Genomic DNA, 13,930 nt, shown 5'->3' on the forward strand with positions numbered 1-13,930 from the left:
GTCCTTGCTGCAGGAACTTGTTAAAAAGTCATATTTACCAGAAAACCCCTTTCAGGTTCTGCATGATTTCTTTATTGCAAGTTATTACCTCTGGCATGTAGGCAACCTCTAGAATTCATTGGGTCAAGATGGGCCTGAGAGCAAATGAATGCTTTTAGCTGCCCAGACCCTATAGCAGAACTGACTGTGTGAATGGTTTTTCATTTATTTGTGTAATTGATGTCTTGATCGCTCTGCTCCTCTATATATGTCTGCATTTATGAAGCAATTCACCGTTAAGTGCATCTGACTTGCAGGTTTATTTCCCAGCTCAGTGTTTGGGGAACATATTACTAATAGATGGGGGAGTTCTGGCTAGCAGTGGTAAAGGGACTATTATTATTGTTATTATTGTTATTTTTATCTAGACCATTCTTCATGTCCGAGTGCATTCTTGATAAAAATGACTTTCGGAAAACCAGCTCTTGAAGCCTGCAAACCTTTCTGTTTTTTCCAGGTATGTCTGCAGTCTGGTTTACTATGGCCTGACCTTAAACGCTGGGGAGCTGAAGGGCAATCTCTATTTCAATGTGGCAATGTATGGTCTTGTAGAAGTCCCTGCTTTCCCGCTCTGCTTGTTCTTCATTGAAAAGTCTTGGTGAGTATGATAGGATTATGTTTTGTATAATTGCTGTTAATACACCAATTAGCCTTGCCGACGGTATAAATCAGAAGAGCAAACAGAGCCAGTCAAAATTAATTATATTTAGGGCATGTCCAAACGGAAGGATTTTATTTATTCTATGTTACTATCTCACTAATGTCTTGGGATTTAATGAGGTTCTCCAAGCTTTTTTTTTTTTTTTGAGAATCCTGAAGTCTTCTCACCTGTGGACAAAAGATTGTTTCCTCAGCACTTACCCGTCTGCCGCACCATTGATGCCTTCTCCGCTGAGAGTCTGCTGCGGGACTTGAAAGGAAGAGCCCACGGCCAGTCTGAGGGCAGCAGAGACTGCGGCATCGGTGGCGCAATAGATGGGTAAATACTGAGGATACGATCTTTTGCCCATTGGTGAGAAGACCCAAGGATTTTCTACTTATACAAAAAAAGCTTGAAGAACACCTTTAAAGATCATCAGAACAAAGCCCTTAACTCTCCGTGACTGAAAAGGCCGGGCTCCCGAGTAGTCATCTCGTATGGTAACTCAAGAAGAGAAAGAAGGCCTGGCAGAGGAAGCAGGAAGAGCAATAGCACTACAAGACATTGTGCCTGGTTTAATTCCTGCTGAAGGACTACCATTTAATAATTGTTGAAAGTGAAATGAAATGCAAATGTGATTCTCAAGCAAAGTGAAGTGAATCGCACACAGCGCCCCTATTAAAAGCATTTGAAAAATTTCTACGGGAGGCAATGGGAGGTTTTGAGTGCACTATAAGATTTCTATAAATGTCATGGTGTTCTTGGTTTTTACCGACTACTCAAGCTGGTCTCAGCCTTTTTCCTTTAGGAAGGGTTTTTATAAATGTTCCTCAGCCTTTGTGCAGCATGCGAGGAGTAATGGTGTGTGCTGGAGGTGATTTGGAGTCTGTCAGTCAAGGAGCGATTGCATAGCGGAGTGCTTTGCTGGTTTGTTTTCAGATTATTTACCACTATATTCAATTGCTTGCCTGCTCCACTGCATCTTCTCCTTCTTTTGAGAGTCTTTAAATGAATGAAGCACAGTAGAGCGGATGTAAAGAAATCTCCCTCTCTTTGTAGGTGTTACAACAGGACTCATGGCGTGCGGGACATATTGTTTGACATTGTAGACTGTTTTCACTGCTTACTTGACATTTGCCTCAACATAGAACAAGTTGAGAACTAGGGAAAATTTTGTTATTTGCCCTAATGGCTAGACCATACTTTAACATCTTTGGGATGTTGCCCAGTAGCAGACACAATAGGGACCAGAAGACATCTTGCGTTTTAAGACTGGAGGGGATTTATCATTTGCGTTTCCACAGTCAGGCTTTGTGAAGGCCAGTGTGGTTAGCAGAATCTTTCGAACTCCCAGGTCTTTGCTCTTTTACCCCCTGTAAGAGGTAGCTCTCTTTCACTGGGGTTGCAACCACACACTTCACAGACACCAGGATTTAGGGGCCAAACTGTGCTTTATTGTGGCACACGGCATAAAGAAAAACATACAAAACCAAAATAAAACACCTTGCCCGTCTGGGCTCTACCTAAACACATAGGTTTCTCTGACTCACCTCTAAGTACCGCTTAGGGTCAGGGTCTCAGGCTCCAAGCCTTAGCAGGTTATGCTCATCAAGCACCAGTCCGCACAGGCTCCGCATATCCTTGTGGCCCCTCAGCCCCCCTGACTGAGACCACATACAGAGCCTCTGCTCCAGGTTCACTGACACACTGAGGGTGGATTTATGCTAGCCTGATTAGGGTAAGCTTCACCTGCAATCCCCTTCCTGCTAGGGAAAAACCTGCCCCGGACTGGGGGGGAGTGTTGGATTGGGAGGTCCCACTACCAAAACCTACCATCCCAATCCAGGTAAAATCCAGCCCTGAATAAATAAAGAAAACGTCTCCAGCAATTATATTTACTGAAGCCAGCGTCATTCTGGATTTCACCCACCTCAGCCAGTTGAGGAACTTTGGAGAGATATACCTCCCTTCCGGGAATTTCCCATGCATTTTACAGTTCACATGGCCACACCCCATACAGAGATCTGGTCTCCATTGCTGGGAATACTCTGGTTGCATCTACAGAGTATCCACCGACTGGTGGAGCAAAAGGAATCAAGTCAGGATTCAGTGGTGGATAATCGGAGAAGAACATCAGACATTATAAACAGCAGGGCCTACAAGTGTCAGAATAGTTTGCAAATGCAAAGTCAGGCAGTCCAGGGTCAAATGCAAATCTGTATAGCAGGAAGGAGAAGTAAGGCAATCTGTGTCAGAAAATCAGAGGAGAATAATTCGCTGGACAGAGAGCAGATTTAGGTAGAGCGCCAAACTCAGATTAGCCACATTAACCTTTCCCCTGATTGGTCTGCTGATTTGATCCTCCTGAGTGGCCGATCACTGGATTTTCTTGGATTGCAGATGAGCATTCGTCACTCGGCCGTACTGCCAGTGTCTCAGTAGTAGACAATTTAGTTGAAAGGTGGAGGAGACCTTATGTCACCCTACTGGATTATTTTTTTTTAAAGGGGGGTTTACAATGAACTGTGCGCAAAAGGAGGTGTCAGAGCCCACCCAGGAGATGTCTGCAGAAGTGCAGAATATTTGGATATGACGGGCTTGTACTATTACAGTATTAAGGCTCATGCACACCACCATTGCATGTTTTGCAGACTACAAAACACGGATACCGGCCGTGTGCATTCTGCATTTTGCAGAACCGAACGTTCGCGGCATAATAGCACATCCCTATCCTTGTCCGTAATGCGGACAAGAATGGGACACGTTCTGTACTTTTGGGGATGCCACAGAACGGACATACAGATGTGGACAGCACACTAAAGTGAAGGAGTCCGCATCTGACCTGCAAAAAAATGCGGATCGGTAACGGGCGAAAAGTATGTTTGTATGACCCCCCTACAAAAATGTATCGAGTTATTTTGTTTGCCTGCACTAGATTGTCAGGGCCAGTTGAGATGTCCGACCTTCTCAGTCGAGCAGCGGGGACGGCACCTCGCAGGTGAAGAACTCTTCCTGATTAGACAAATCAATCAGATTGTTTATCTCCAATCCAGACTGATGGACAGGACAGAATTGGATATGACCCAGAAACTGTGAGGTCCGTGTGTACATGCTAGTACATTAAAGGGGTTGCCTCATCTCGCCATTACTAAGGTGAGATGAGGCACCGTTCCAACCACCTCCCAGCCGGGAAACAGCAAGAACAACAAGCTATACTGTTTCTGAGTTAGGGAGACACCATAGCATGTGCAACATGGTTTCCGTAGCTCTCATGCATGGCAATGAGAGCTACTGAAACCGTAGAGGTCCAGAGCGCTCTGCTGCTTCCTGGCCTGGGGGCAGTCGGAACTGTGTCTCATCTTGCCTTAGTAACGATGAGATGAGACAACCCCTTAAATACTACTGGCCTCCAATGTAATGTGTATGGGGAACTCCCGTCTCTGCTCAACAGATATCAGAGAAGAAAGGGATCGGGCACTTTAAATTTTAATGCCCTTTTTGTTCTCAAGGATAATAAGTCACCACTAGAAGAGTTTGGCAACGATTTCTCCGCTCTCCCCTTTGATAACAAATACATGCTTATCTGAACCAGATGTGTATGGGGGAACTTGGAGATAACCAACCTGATATCATTGTTCCTTGGCAACTTGGGACTTTTGTAAATACATTTTTAGTATGAAACATATTTTCTTGATACTTTTGTCCCTGTTCCTATTTATATGAAATATTTCAGTTTTCCCATTGGCCATTTGGCCCACACTAGAAACAAACCCTTCCCGTTGCTGGTAGACAGGGTCAGTAGGTAGCTCATCATCACAGGGCATAATGAAAGACAGATCGGACCATTGACAACATGTGGTAGGGACGGCTGAGCAACCACCCTGTCCTCTCTGCTCAATGACCTCTGCACATGTCACGGAGCATGCTCACCTCATTCTCTTATGTAAGTCAATGGAATATTTAGGGGAGGATTTATCAAACTGGTGTAAACTAGAACAGGCTTAGTTGCAACTAAACAGATTCCGCCTTTAATCTTCCAAATGAGCTGTGAAAAATGAAAAGTGGAATCTGATTGGTTGCTATGGGCAACTAAGCCAGTTCTACTTTACACTAGTTTGGTAACTCTCCCCCTTAGTTTCTTATGTCCAAGTGCAGCTGAGAGCAGCATGTATATGGCTGCTCATATATAAGATTTATGAGGGGTTCTAACCGAACACATACCTTTTCTGATAGGCAGTGGAAACAGCTCAGAGCGATGCAGAAAAAAGTGAGAAAGTAATTTGTGCAATTCTGAAAAGGGCATAAACGTGACATTCTGTACTTGTATTGAGGTAAAATTAGCAAACGCAGTTCTTTTGGGGACTTGCTAAACATTCAAGTGATAAAAGTTAATCAAAGTAGGTTAAGGGTACTTTCACACTAGCGGTTTTGTTTTCGGGTGTTGAGTTCCATCACAGGAGCTCAATGCCGGAAAAAATCTTGTCAGTTTTATCCTTATGCATTCTGAATGGAGAGCAATCTGTTCAGGATGCATCGGGATTTATCAGTTCAGTCCATTTTACATTTTTGGGACGGAGAAAATACCGCAGCATGCGGCCAAAAATACTGTACACATGAAGGAATGCCGGATCCGGCATTAACTTACATTGAAGTGTATTAGTGCCGCATCTGGCAAAATTGATCCGTTAAAAATGCAAAAAAAATATTAATACCGGATACGTTTTTCCGGATGACACCGGGTGGATCCGGTATTGCAATGCATTTTTCAGACGGATCCGGGTCCGTCTGACAAATGCCATCAGTTTGCGTCTGGAATCCTCTGGCGCAAGTGTGAAAGTACCCTTAGGCAGCAGAGGATATTACAGTGTAAGACTACATGCACACGACCATATGTGTTTTGCGGTCCTGCGGACTGGCAGCACTGCCTCCTATTGCATTACAAATCGGAATCCACACCAAAATTCCGACAGCAAATTCCAGGCCCTAATTGAGTCTCTTATCCCCTTTCTTCCCTGCTACAGTGAATTGTGTGACTGAGAGTCAACCGAGGCTGTTTTCTGGACATAAAATACATGGAATGACTTGAAAAAATGATGGAGGACATTTATTAAGACCAACGTTTTGCATGCCGGTCTTAAGTCCCTCTGCGCCGCTGGAGGAAGCACCAGAGCTATATAGAGACACAGGCCTCTACAAAAGTTTGGCACTTCCTCTAGCAAGCTGTGCGACGAATATAAATGAGCCAGGCCTGCCCGTTTCCTCACCCACACCATGCCACTTTTTCTCACCACTTTGAAACAGTAGTGCGAGTGGGGCAAAATGGCGTGCGACAAAATCTGCGACTTTTATACTCCGCTTTTGTGATGTATGTATGTTAATAAATGTTCCCCTATTTCCATAAAACCACATAGAATATTCACATATAGGCTGTTAAAGGGGTTCTCCAGGAATTAAGAAAATCTAAATACTTAAAATTACTTTATTATAAATATGTTCCAAAATACTTTTTAATCGTTATAACGGCTCGTTTTGTCTATGTAGCAATCATTAGGAGAAATAAAATGGCCGGTGTCCTATTAATGCGCGCAAAACCTGTCCTAATCACACAGGAGGACAAGTTACTTCACAACTCCGAGGTAAAGAGCTGCCTCATCCTCCTCCTCTCTGCTTGTCGGGGATTATGATCCTGAATACAGCGGATAAAATTTAATCTTTGTAGGAATGGAGTTCATGAGGGGACATGAAGTATAGAGAAGACGGACAGGACAGACTGTTGTAATGTGGGTCTGTGGTAATGGAGAAGACTGTATAGAAGTGCTGCTCATTATTCTCACCTTCACCCTCCTCTCTGTACTTAATGTCTCCTCATGAACTCCATTTCTACATACATTTAGCTAAAGATAAGCTGTATTCAGGATCATAATCCCTGACGAGCAGAGAGGAGGATGAGGCAGCTCTTTACCTCAGTGTATAGAAGTAACTTGTCCTGGTGTGTGATTAGGACAGGTTCTGTGTGTACTAATAGGGCGGCGGCCATTTTGTTTCACCTCAGACAAAAGGAGCAGTTATAACTAATGAAAGATATTTGGGAATATATTTATAATAAAGTATTATTTAAGTATTTAGAGAATACTTAATTTAGAGAATACTTAATTTTGTATGCTAACAAAATTTGATGGAAGTGTCCCTTTAAAGGCATTTAATGGTGTACAGTGGTTGACAAGCAGAAAAGTCCTGAAGGAACTGACCAGGAGGACAGTAAATAACGGCACATTTCAAATGAACAAGATCAAGGTGGCCATACACATGAGACTAAGGTCAACTAAAACCTTCATTTTATCCAGGCCGGCCAACTATCTGTTATGCATTATATGTTCAGCTAACATTTGTTCAGAAGATGCTGAGGAGGAATAATGGTCTGGCATGTTGAATTTCACCTTACCCGATCCCTTGTTTTTAAAGGGGTAGCCCCACGAAAAATATACTTAACCTCGCTGAGGTGGACGCACATGCTCAGTTCCTTCATTTAACTGCTTTCTGAGCTGTGATAGGGAGAGAGCTGCCACAGAAAAGATACGCCTCCTGAGAAGAACATGGCTCCTAAGCTGCCAGCTTGATATAAATCTAGCAGAGCAATTGGAGCAATGAATGGAGGGAACTCTGGATCCATGTGAGGTACAGGGCTGATACTAGCTTTGTTACAAAGAGATTATCATTAGTGACGAGCGAAGCGAGCTTCGGATTCTACATCCGAAGTCGCTTTGTTCAAAACTTCAGATTAGTACTGTACGGAGATCCGTCTCTATACAGTATTAAAATATATGGGCTCCAATGAGCTGAAGACAGTTATTCGTGAAGTCGCACGTGACTTCGTTGAATAACTTCGGTAGTTGATTTTTATAGTGGAAAACCACTTTAAATCTTGGAACCAAACTCTGCTTCGGTTTCGACTGGTACCTCGGAACCGAAGCAAATTCGGTTTCAAGTTTTAAAAATTTTCCACTTTCAAAATCAACTACCAAAGTTATTTAACAAAGTCTCGTGCGACTTTGCGAACCCCCTTTTAAACATTGTGAAATGTATGGGATATAAAGGTTAGGGAGTAGGTACTCAAGCTAGTCTCTGGCAGACATTTTATCCAAAATTTTGACTTCACTTTGCATTGGACTATATTAAACTGAGCCGTGCACGTTATACTTGTCTTTTTCATCCACAACTTTCATAATATCCAGTACATCCTACAGCCTTCAGGCTAGATTTGTGTATACATGATTGCTCATTTCTGCTCCGTATAGACAAAATGCTTAGCTAATGCAAAAAACGCAGGCGAATGGGTCTACGTGGGTTAGATTGGCAATTAACTATAATTTTACAATCGCACGTCAGAGGGATATCATAGCACTGTCTAATGCGGCATTACGTTCTCAGATGTTCTTTTAGTTGTGCTCTGTTCAGTAAGCGCATCTTATATCAGTAGGGGTTGGCGGTGCAGTTTTGGTGCACTTTGTGTGTGTGTGTTTGCCTTTTGAATATAGTATTAATAAATAAGGTTTTCTGTTGAACATTTTTTCATGATCTATCCATTTGGGATGCTGTAAAGGTCTGAAGGGGGTCTAACCACTGGGACTATGAAAGTGGAGTTGTGCAAATTAGTGCCATTACCTTTTTTTCTAATTGGTATATACTATAAGGCCCCATACAGATCTGCATCCGATCTGCATTTTTTGCAATTGCACTCAATCCCATTCATTTCTAACGGTCCTGAAAAAAACAACAACAGCACAACATGTGCCGTCCGCATCCATACGTTTGTTCCGCAGTCCCGCAAAAAAGATAGAACATTTCCCTTTCTTGCCCGTTTGGCGAGTAAGAATAGACATTGTTACAATGATGCTACACGGATGTCAACTGTATTTTTTTCTGACCACAAAATACATACAGTTGTGGGAATGCATCCTAATGAAGAGTGACTCTGCATGCACAGCCCTTTCTCCTCCCTTGGTGAGGACCTTGGTGGTCAGATCCTCACCAACTAAGCCTTTGACATTTCCAGTAGTAATGGCATAAGAGGAAAAAAAAAAGTTGGGTCTAGCATGTGCGTTTTTATTTTATTTATTTTAAGGAAGCCTCAACTGCACCCCAACAGCACAGTGTGGTCCCAGACACTTTGGTACGTTTACACACTGTGATCATATCCTTTAACCACCTCCGGACCGCCTAACGCACATGTGCGTTCCGGAGGTGGCAGGCTGGCGCACAGTCACGCATATACACGTCCTCCCGCGAGACGCGAGATTTCCTGTGAACGCGCGCACACAGGCGCGCGCGCTCACAGGAACGGAAGGTAAGCGAGTGGATCTCCAGCATGCCAGCGGCGATCGTTCGCTGGCAGGCTGGAGATCCGAATTTTTTAACCCCTAACAGGTATATTAGACGCTGTTTTCATAACAGCGTCTAATATACCTCCTACCTGGTCCTCTGGTGGTCCCTTTTGTTAGGATCGACCACCAGAGGACTCAGGTAGGTCAGTACAGTCGCACCAAACACCACACTACACTACACCCCCCCCCCCGTCACTTATTAACCCCTTATAAACCCCTGATCACCCATGATCACCCCATATAAACTCCCTGATCACCCCCCTGTCATTGATCACCGCCCTGTCATTGATCACCCCCCTGTCAGGCTCCGTTCAGACGTCCGTATGATTTTTACGGATCCACGGATACATGGATCGGATCCGCAAAAAGCATACGGACGTCTGAATGGAGCCTTACAGGGGGGTGATCAATGACAGGCGGGTGATCACCCATATACACTCCCTGATCACCCCCTGTCATTGATCACCCCCCTGTCATTGATCACTCCCCTGTAAGGCTCCATTCAGACGTCCGCATGATTTTTACGGATCCATGGATACATGGATCGGATCCGCAAAACACATGCGGACGTCTGAATGGAGCCTTACAGGGGGGTGATCAGTGACAGGGGGGTGATCACCCTGATTACCCTGATCACCCCCTGTCATTGATAACCCCCCTGTAAGGCTCCATTCAGACGTCCGCATGCGTTCTGTGGATCCGATACATGTATCCATGGATCCGTAAAAAATCATGCGGATGTCTGAATGGAGCCTTACAGGGGGGGGTGATCACCCTGATTACCCTGATCACCCCCTGTCATTGATAACCCCCCTGTAAGGCTCCATTCAGACGTCCGCATGCGTTCTGTGGATCCGATACATGTATCCATGGATCCGTAAAAAATCATGCGGATGTCTGAATGGAGCCTTACAGGGGGGGTGATCAGTGACAGGGGGGTGATCACCCTGATTACCCTGATCACCCCCTGTCATTGATAACCCCCCTGTAAGGCTCCATTCAGACGTCCGCATGCGTTCTGTGGATCCGATACATGTATCCATGGATCCGTAAAAAATCATGCTGATGTCTGAATGGAGCCTTACAGGGGGGGTGATCAGTGACAGGCGGGTGATCACCCTGATTACCCTGATCACCCCCTGTCATTGATAACCCCCCTGTAAGGCTCCATTCAGACGTCCGCATGCGTTCTGTGGATCCGATACATGTATCCATGGATCCGTAAAAAATCATGCGGATGTCTGAATGGAGCCTTACAGGGGGGGTGATCAATGACAGGGGGTGATCAGGGAGTCTATATGGGTGATCACCCCCCTGTCATTGATCACCCCCCTGTCATTGATCACCCCCCCCCCCCCCCTGGTAAGGCTCCATTCAGACATTTTTTTTGGCACAAGTTAGCGGAAATTTTTTGTTTGTTTTTGTTTTTTCTTACTAAGTCTCATATTCCACTAACTTGTGTCAAAAAATAAAATCTCACATGGACGCACCATACCCCTCACGGAATCCAAATGCGTAAACATTTTTAGACATTTATATTCCAGACTTCTTCTCACGCTTTAGGGCCCCTAAAAAGCCAGGGCAGTATAAATACCCCACATGTGACCCCATTTTGGAAAGAAGACACCCCAAGGTATTCCGTGAGGGGCATATTGAGTCCATGAAAGATTGAAATTTTTGTCCTAAGTTAGCGGAAAGTGAGACTTTGTGAGAAAAAAACAAAAAAAAATCAATATCCGCTAACTTATGCAAAAAAAAAAAATTTCTAGGAACTCGCCATGCCCCTCATTGAATACCTTGGGGTGTCTTCTTTCCAAAGTGGGGTCACATGTGGGGTATTTATACTGCCCTGGCTTTTTAGGGGCCCGAAAGTGTGAGAAGAAGTCTGGGATCCAAATGTCTAAAAATGCCCTCCTAGAAGGAATTTGGGCCCCTTTGCCCACCTTGGCTGCAAAAAAGTGTCACACATGTGGTATCGCCGTACTCAGGAGAAGTTGGGGAATGTGTTTTGGGGTGTCATTTTACATATACCCATGCTGGGTGAGAAAAATATCTTGGTCAAATGCCAACTTTGTATAAAAAAATGGGAAAAGTTGTCTTTTGCCAAGATATTTCTCTCACCCAGCATGGGTATATGTAAAATGACATCCCAAAACACATTCCCCAACTTCTCCTGAGTACGGCGATACCAGATGTGTCACACTTTTTTGCAGCCAAGGTGGGCAAAGGGGCACATATTCCAAAGTGCACCTTTCGGATTTTGCAGGCCATTTTTTACACATTTTGATTGCAAGGTACTTCTTACACATTTGGGCCCCTAAATTGCCAGGGCAGTATAACTACGCCACAAGTGACCCCATTTTGGAAAGAAGACACCCCAAGGTATTCCGTGATGGGCACGGCGAGTTCCTAGAATTTTTTATTTTTTGTCACAAGTTAGCGGAAAATGATGATTTTTCTTATTTTTTTCTTTTTTCCTTACAAAGTCTCATATTCCACTAACTTGCGACAAAAAATAAAAAATTCTAGGAACTCGCCATGCCCCTCACGGAATACCTTGGGGTGTCTTCTTTCCAAAATGGGGTCACTTGTGGCGTAGTTATACTGCCCTGGCAATTTAGGGGCCCAAATGTGTGAGAAGAACTTTGCAATCAAAATGTGTAAAAAAATGCCCTGCAAAACCCGAAAGGTGCACTTTGGAATATGTGCCCCTTTGCCCACCTTGGCAGCAAAAAAGTGTGACACATCTGGTATCGCCGTACTCAGGAGAAGTTGGGGAATGTGTTTTGGGGTGTCATTTTACATATACCCATGCTGGGTGAGAAAAATATCTTGGTCAAATGCCAACTTTGTATAAAAAAAATGGGAAAAGTTGTCTTTTGCCAAGATATTTCTCTCACCCAGCATGGGTATATGTAAAATGACACCCCAAAACACATTCCCCAACTTCTCCTGAGTACGGCGATACCAGATGTGTGACACTTTTTTGATGCCAAGGTGGGCAAAGGGGCACATATTCCAAAGTGCACCTTTCGGATTTCACCGGTCATTTTTTTACAGATTTTGATTGCAAAGTACTTCTCACACATTTGGGCCCCTAAATTGCCAGGGCAGTATAACTACGCCACAAGTGACCCCATTTTGGAAAGAAGACACCCCAAGGTATTCCGTGAGGGGCATGGCGAGTTCCTAGAATTTTTTATTTTTTGTCGCAAGTTAGTGGAATATGAGACTTTGTAAGGAAAAAAGAGAAGAAAAAAAAATCATCATTTTCCGCTAACTTGTGACAAAAAATAAAAAATTCTAGGAACTCGCCATGCCCCTCACGGAATACCTTGGGGTGTCTTCTTTCCAAAATGGGGTCACTTGTGGCGTAGTTATACTGCCCTGGCAATTTAGGGGCCCAAATGTGTGAGAAGTACCTTGCAATCAAAATGTGTAAAAAATGGCCTGCAAAATCTGAAAGGTGCACTTTGGAATATGTGCCCCTTTGCCCACCTTGGCAGCAAAAAAGTGTGACACATCTGGTATCGCCGTACTCAGGAGAAGTTGGGGAATGTGTTTTGGGGTGCCATTTTACATATAACCATGCTGGATGAGAGAAATATCTTGGCAAAAGACAACTTTTCCCATTTTTTTATACAAAGTTGGCATTTGACCAAGATATTTTTCTCACCCAGCATGGGTATATGTAAAATGACACCCCAAAACACATTCCCCAACTTCTCCTGAGTACGGCGATACCAGATGTGTCACACTTTTTTGCTGCCAAGGTGGGCAAAGGGGCACATATTCCAAAGTGCACCTTTTGGATTTCACCGGTCATTTTTTACACATTTTGATTGCAAAGTTCTTCTCACACATTTGGGCCCCTAAATTGCCAGGGCAGTATAACTACGCCACAAGTGACCCCATTTTGGAAAGAAGACACCCCAAGGTATTCCGTGAGGGGCATGGCGAGTTCCTAGAATTTTTTATTTTTTGTCTCAAGTTAGTGGAATATGAGACTTTGTAAGAAAAAATAAATAAATAAAAATCATCATCATTTTCCGCTAACTTGTGACAAAAAATAAAAAGTTCTATGAACTCACTATGCCCATCAGCGAATACCTTAGGGTGTCTACTTTCCGAAATGGGGTCATTTGTGGGGGTTTTCTACTGTTTGGGCATTGTAGAACCTCAGGAATCATGACAGGTGCTCAGAAAGTCAGAGCTGTTTCAAAAAGCGGAAATTCACATTTTTGTACCATAGTTTGTAAATGCTATAACTTTTACCCAAACCATTTTTTTTTTTTGCCCAAACATTTTTTTTTTATCAAAGACATGTAGAACAATAAATTTGGCGAAAAATTTATATATGGATGTCGTTTTTTTTGCAAAATTTTACAGCTGAAAGTGAAAAATTTCATTTTTTTGCAAAAAAATCGTTACATTTTGATTAATAACAAAAAAAGTAAAAATGCCAGCAGCAATGAAATACCACCAAATGAAAGCTCTATTAGTGAGAAGAAAAGGAGGTAAAATTCATTTGTATGGTAAGTTGCATGACTGAGCGATAAACGGTGAAAATAGTGTAGTGCCGAAGTGTAAAAAGTGCTCTGGTCATGAAGGGGGTTTCACCTAGCGGGGCTGAAGTGGTTAAAAAAATTGTGGATGTTTTTGAGAAGTTTTTGTAATAAGTGTTTTAGTTGGGGTTTCCTTTTGTCTTTTAGGTCTGGAAGAGGAAAATCCACTGCTGGTTTTCTAGTCTTTGCTGGACTGGCTTGTATCTTCACAATGTTTTTACCAGACAATAACAGTGAGTAATTGCAAGTGAAGATCTACTACCTCTGAAGAGTTAAAATGGATGTCAGATTAAAAAAAAAAAAAA

General features: G+C 43.3%; 1 protein-coding gene across 4 annotated transcripts in view; it reads left to right on the plus strand.

The window, feature by feature from the left end:
• Nucleotides 1-13,930, plus strand: part of LOC122940789 (solute carrier family 22 member 15-like) — a 281,156-nt gene that overhangs the window by 89,881 nt on the left and 177,345 nt on the right. For all 4 annotated transcript variants that reach the window (XM_044297545.1, XM_044297546.1, XM_044297544.1 and 1 more), the window contains 2 exons: nucleotides 497-637; nucleotides 13,773-13,858. In XM_044297545.1, the coding sequence (XP_044153480.1) occupies nucleotides 497-637; nucleotides 13,773-13,858 (227 nt within the window). The remainder of the gene's footprint in view (nucleotides 1-496; nucleotides 638-13,772; nucleotides 13,859-13,930) is intronic.

The sequence above is a fragment of the Bufo gargarizans genome, chromosome 6 (assembly GCF_014858855.1).
Source record: "Bufo gargarizans isolate SCDJY-AF-19 chromosome 6, ASM1485885v1, whole genome shotgun sequence".
NCBI classification, from domain to species: domain Eukaryota; kingdom Metazoa; phylum Chordata; class Amphibia; order Anura; family Bufonidae; genus Bufo; species Bufo gargarizans.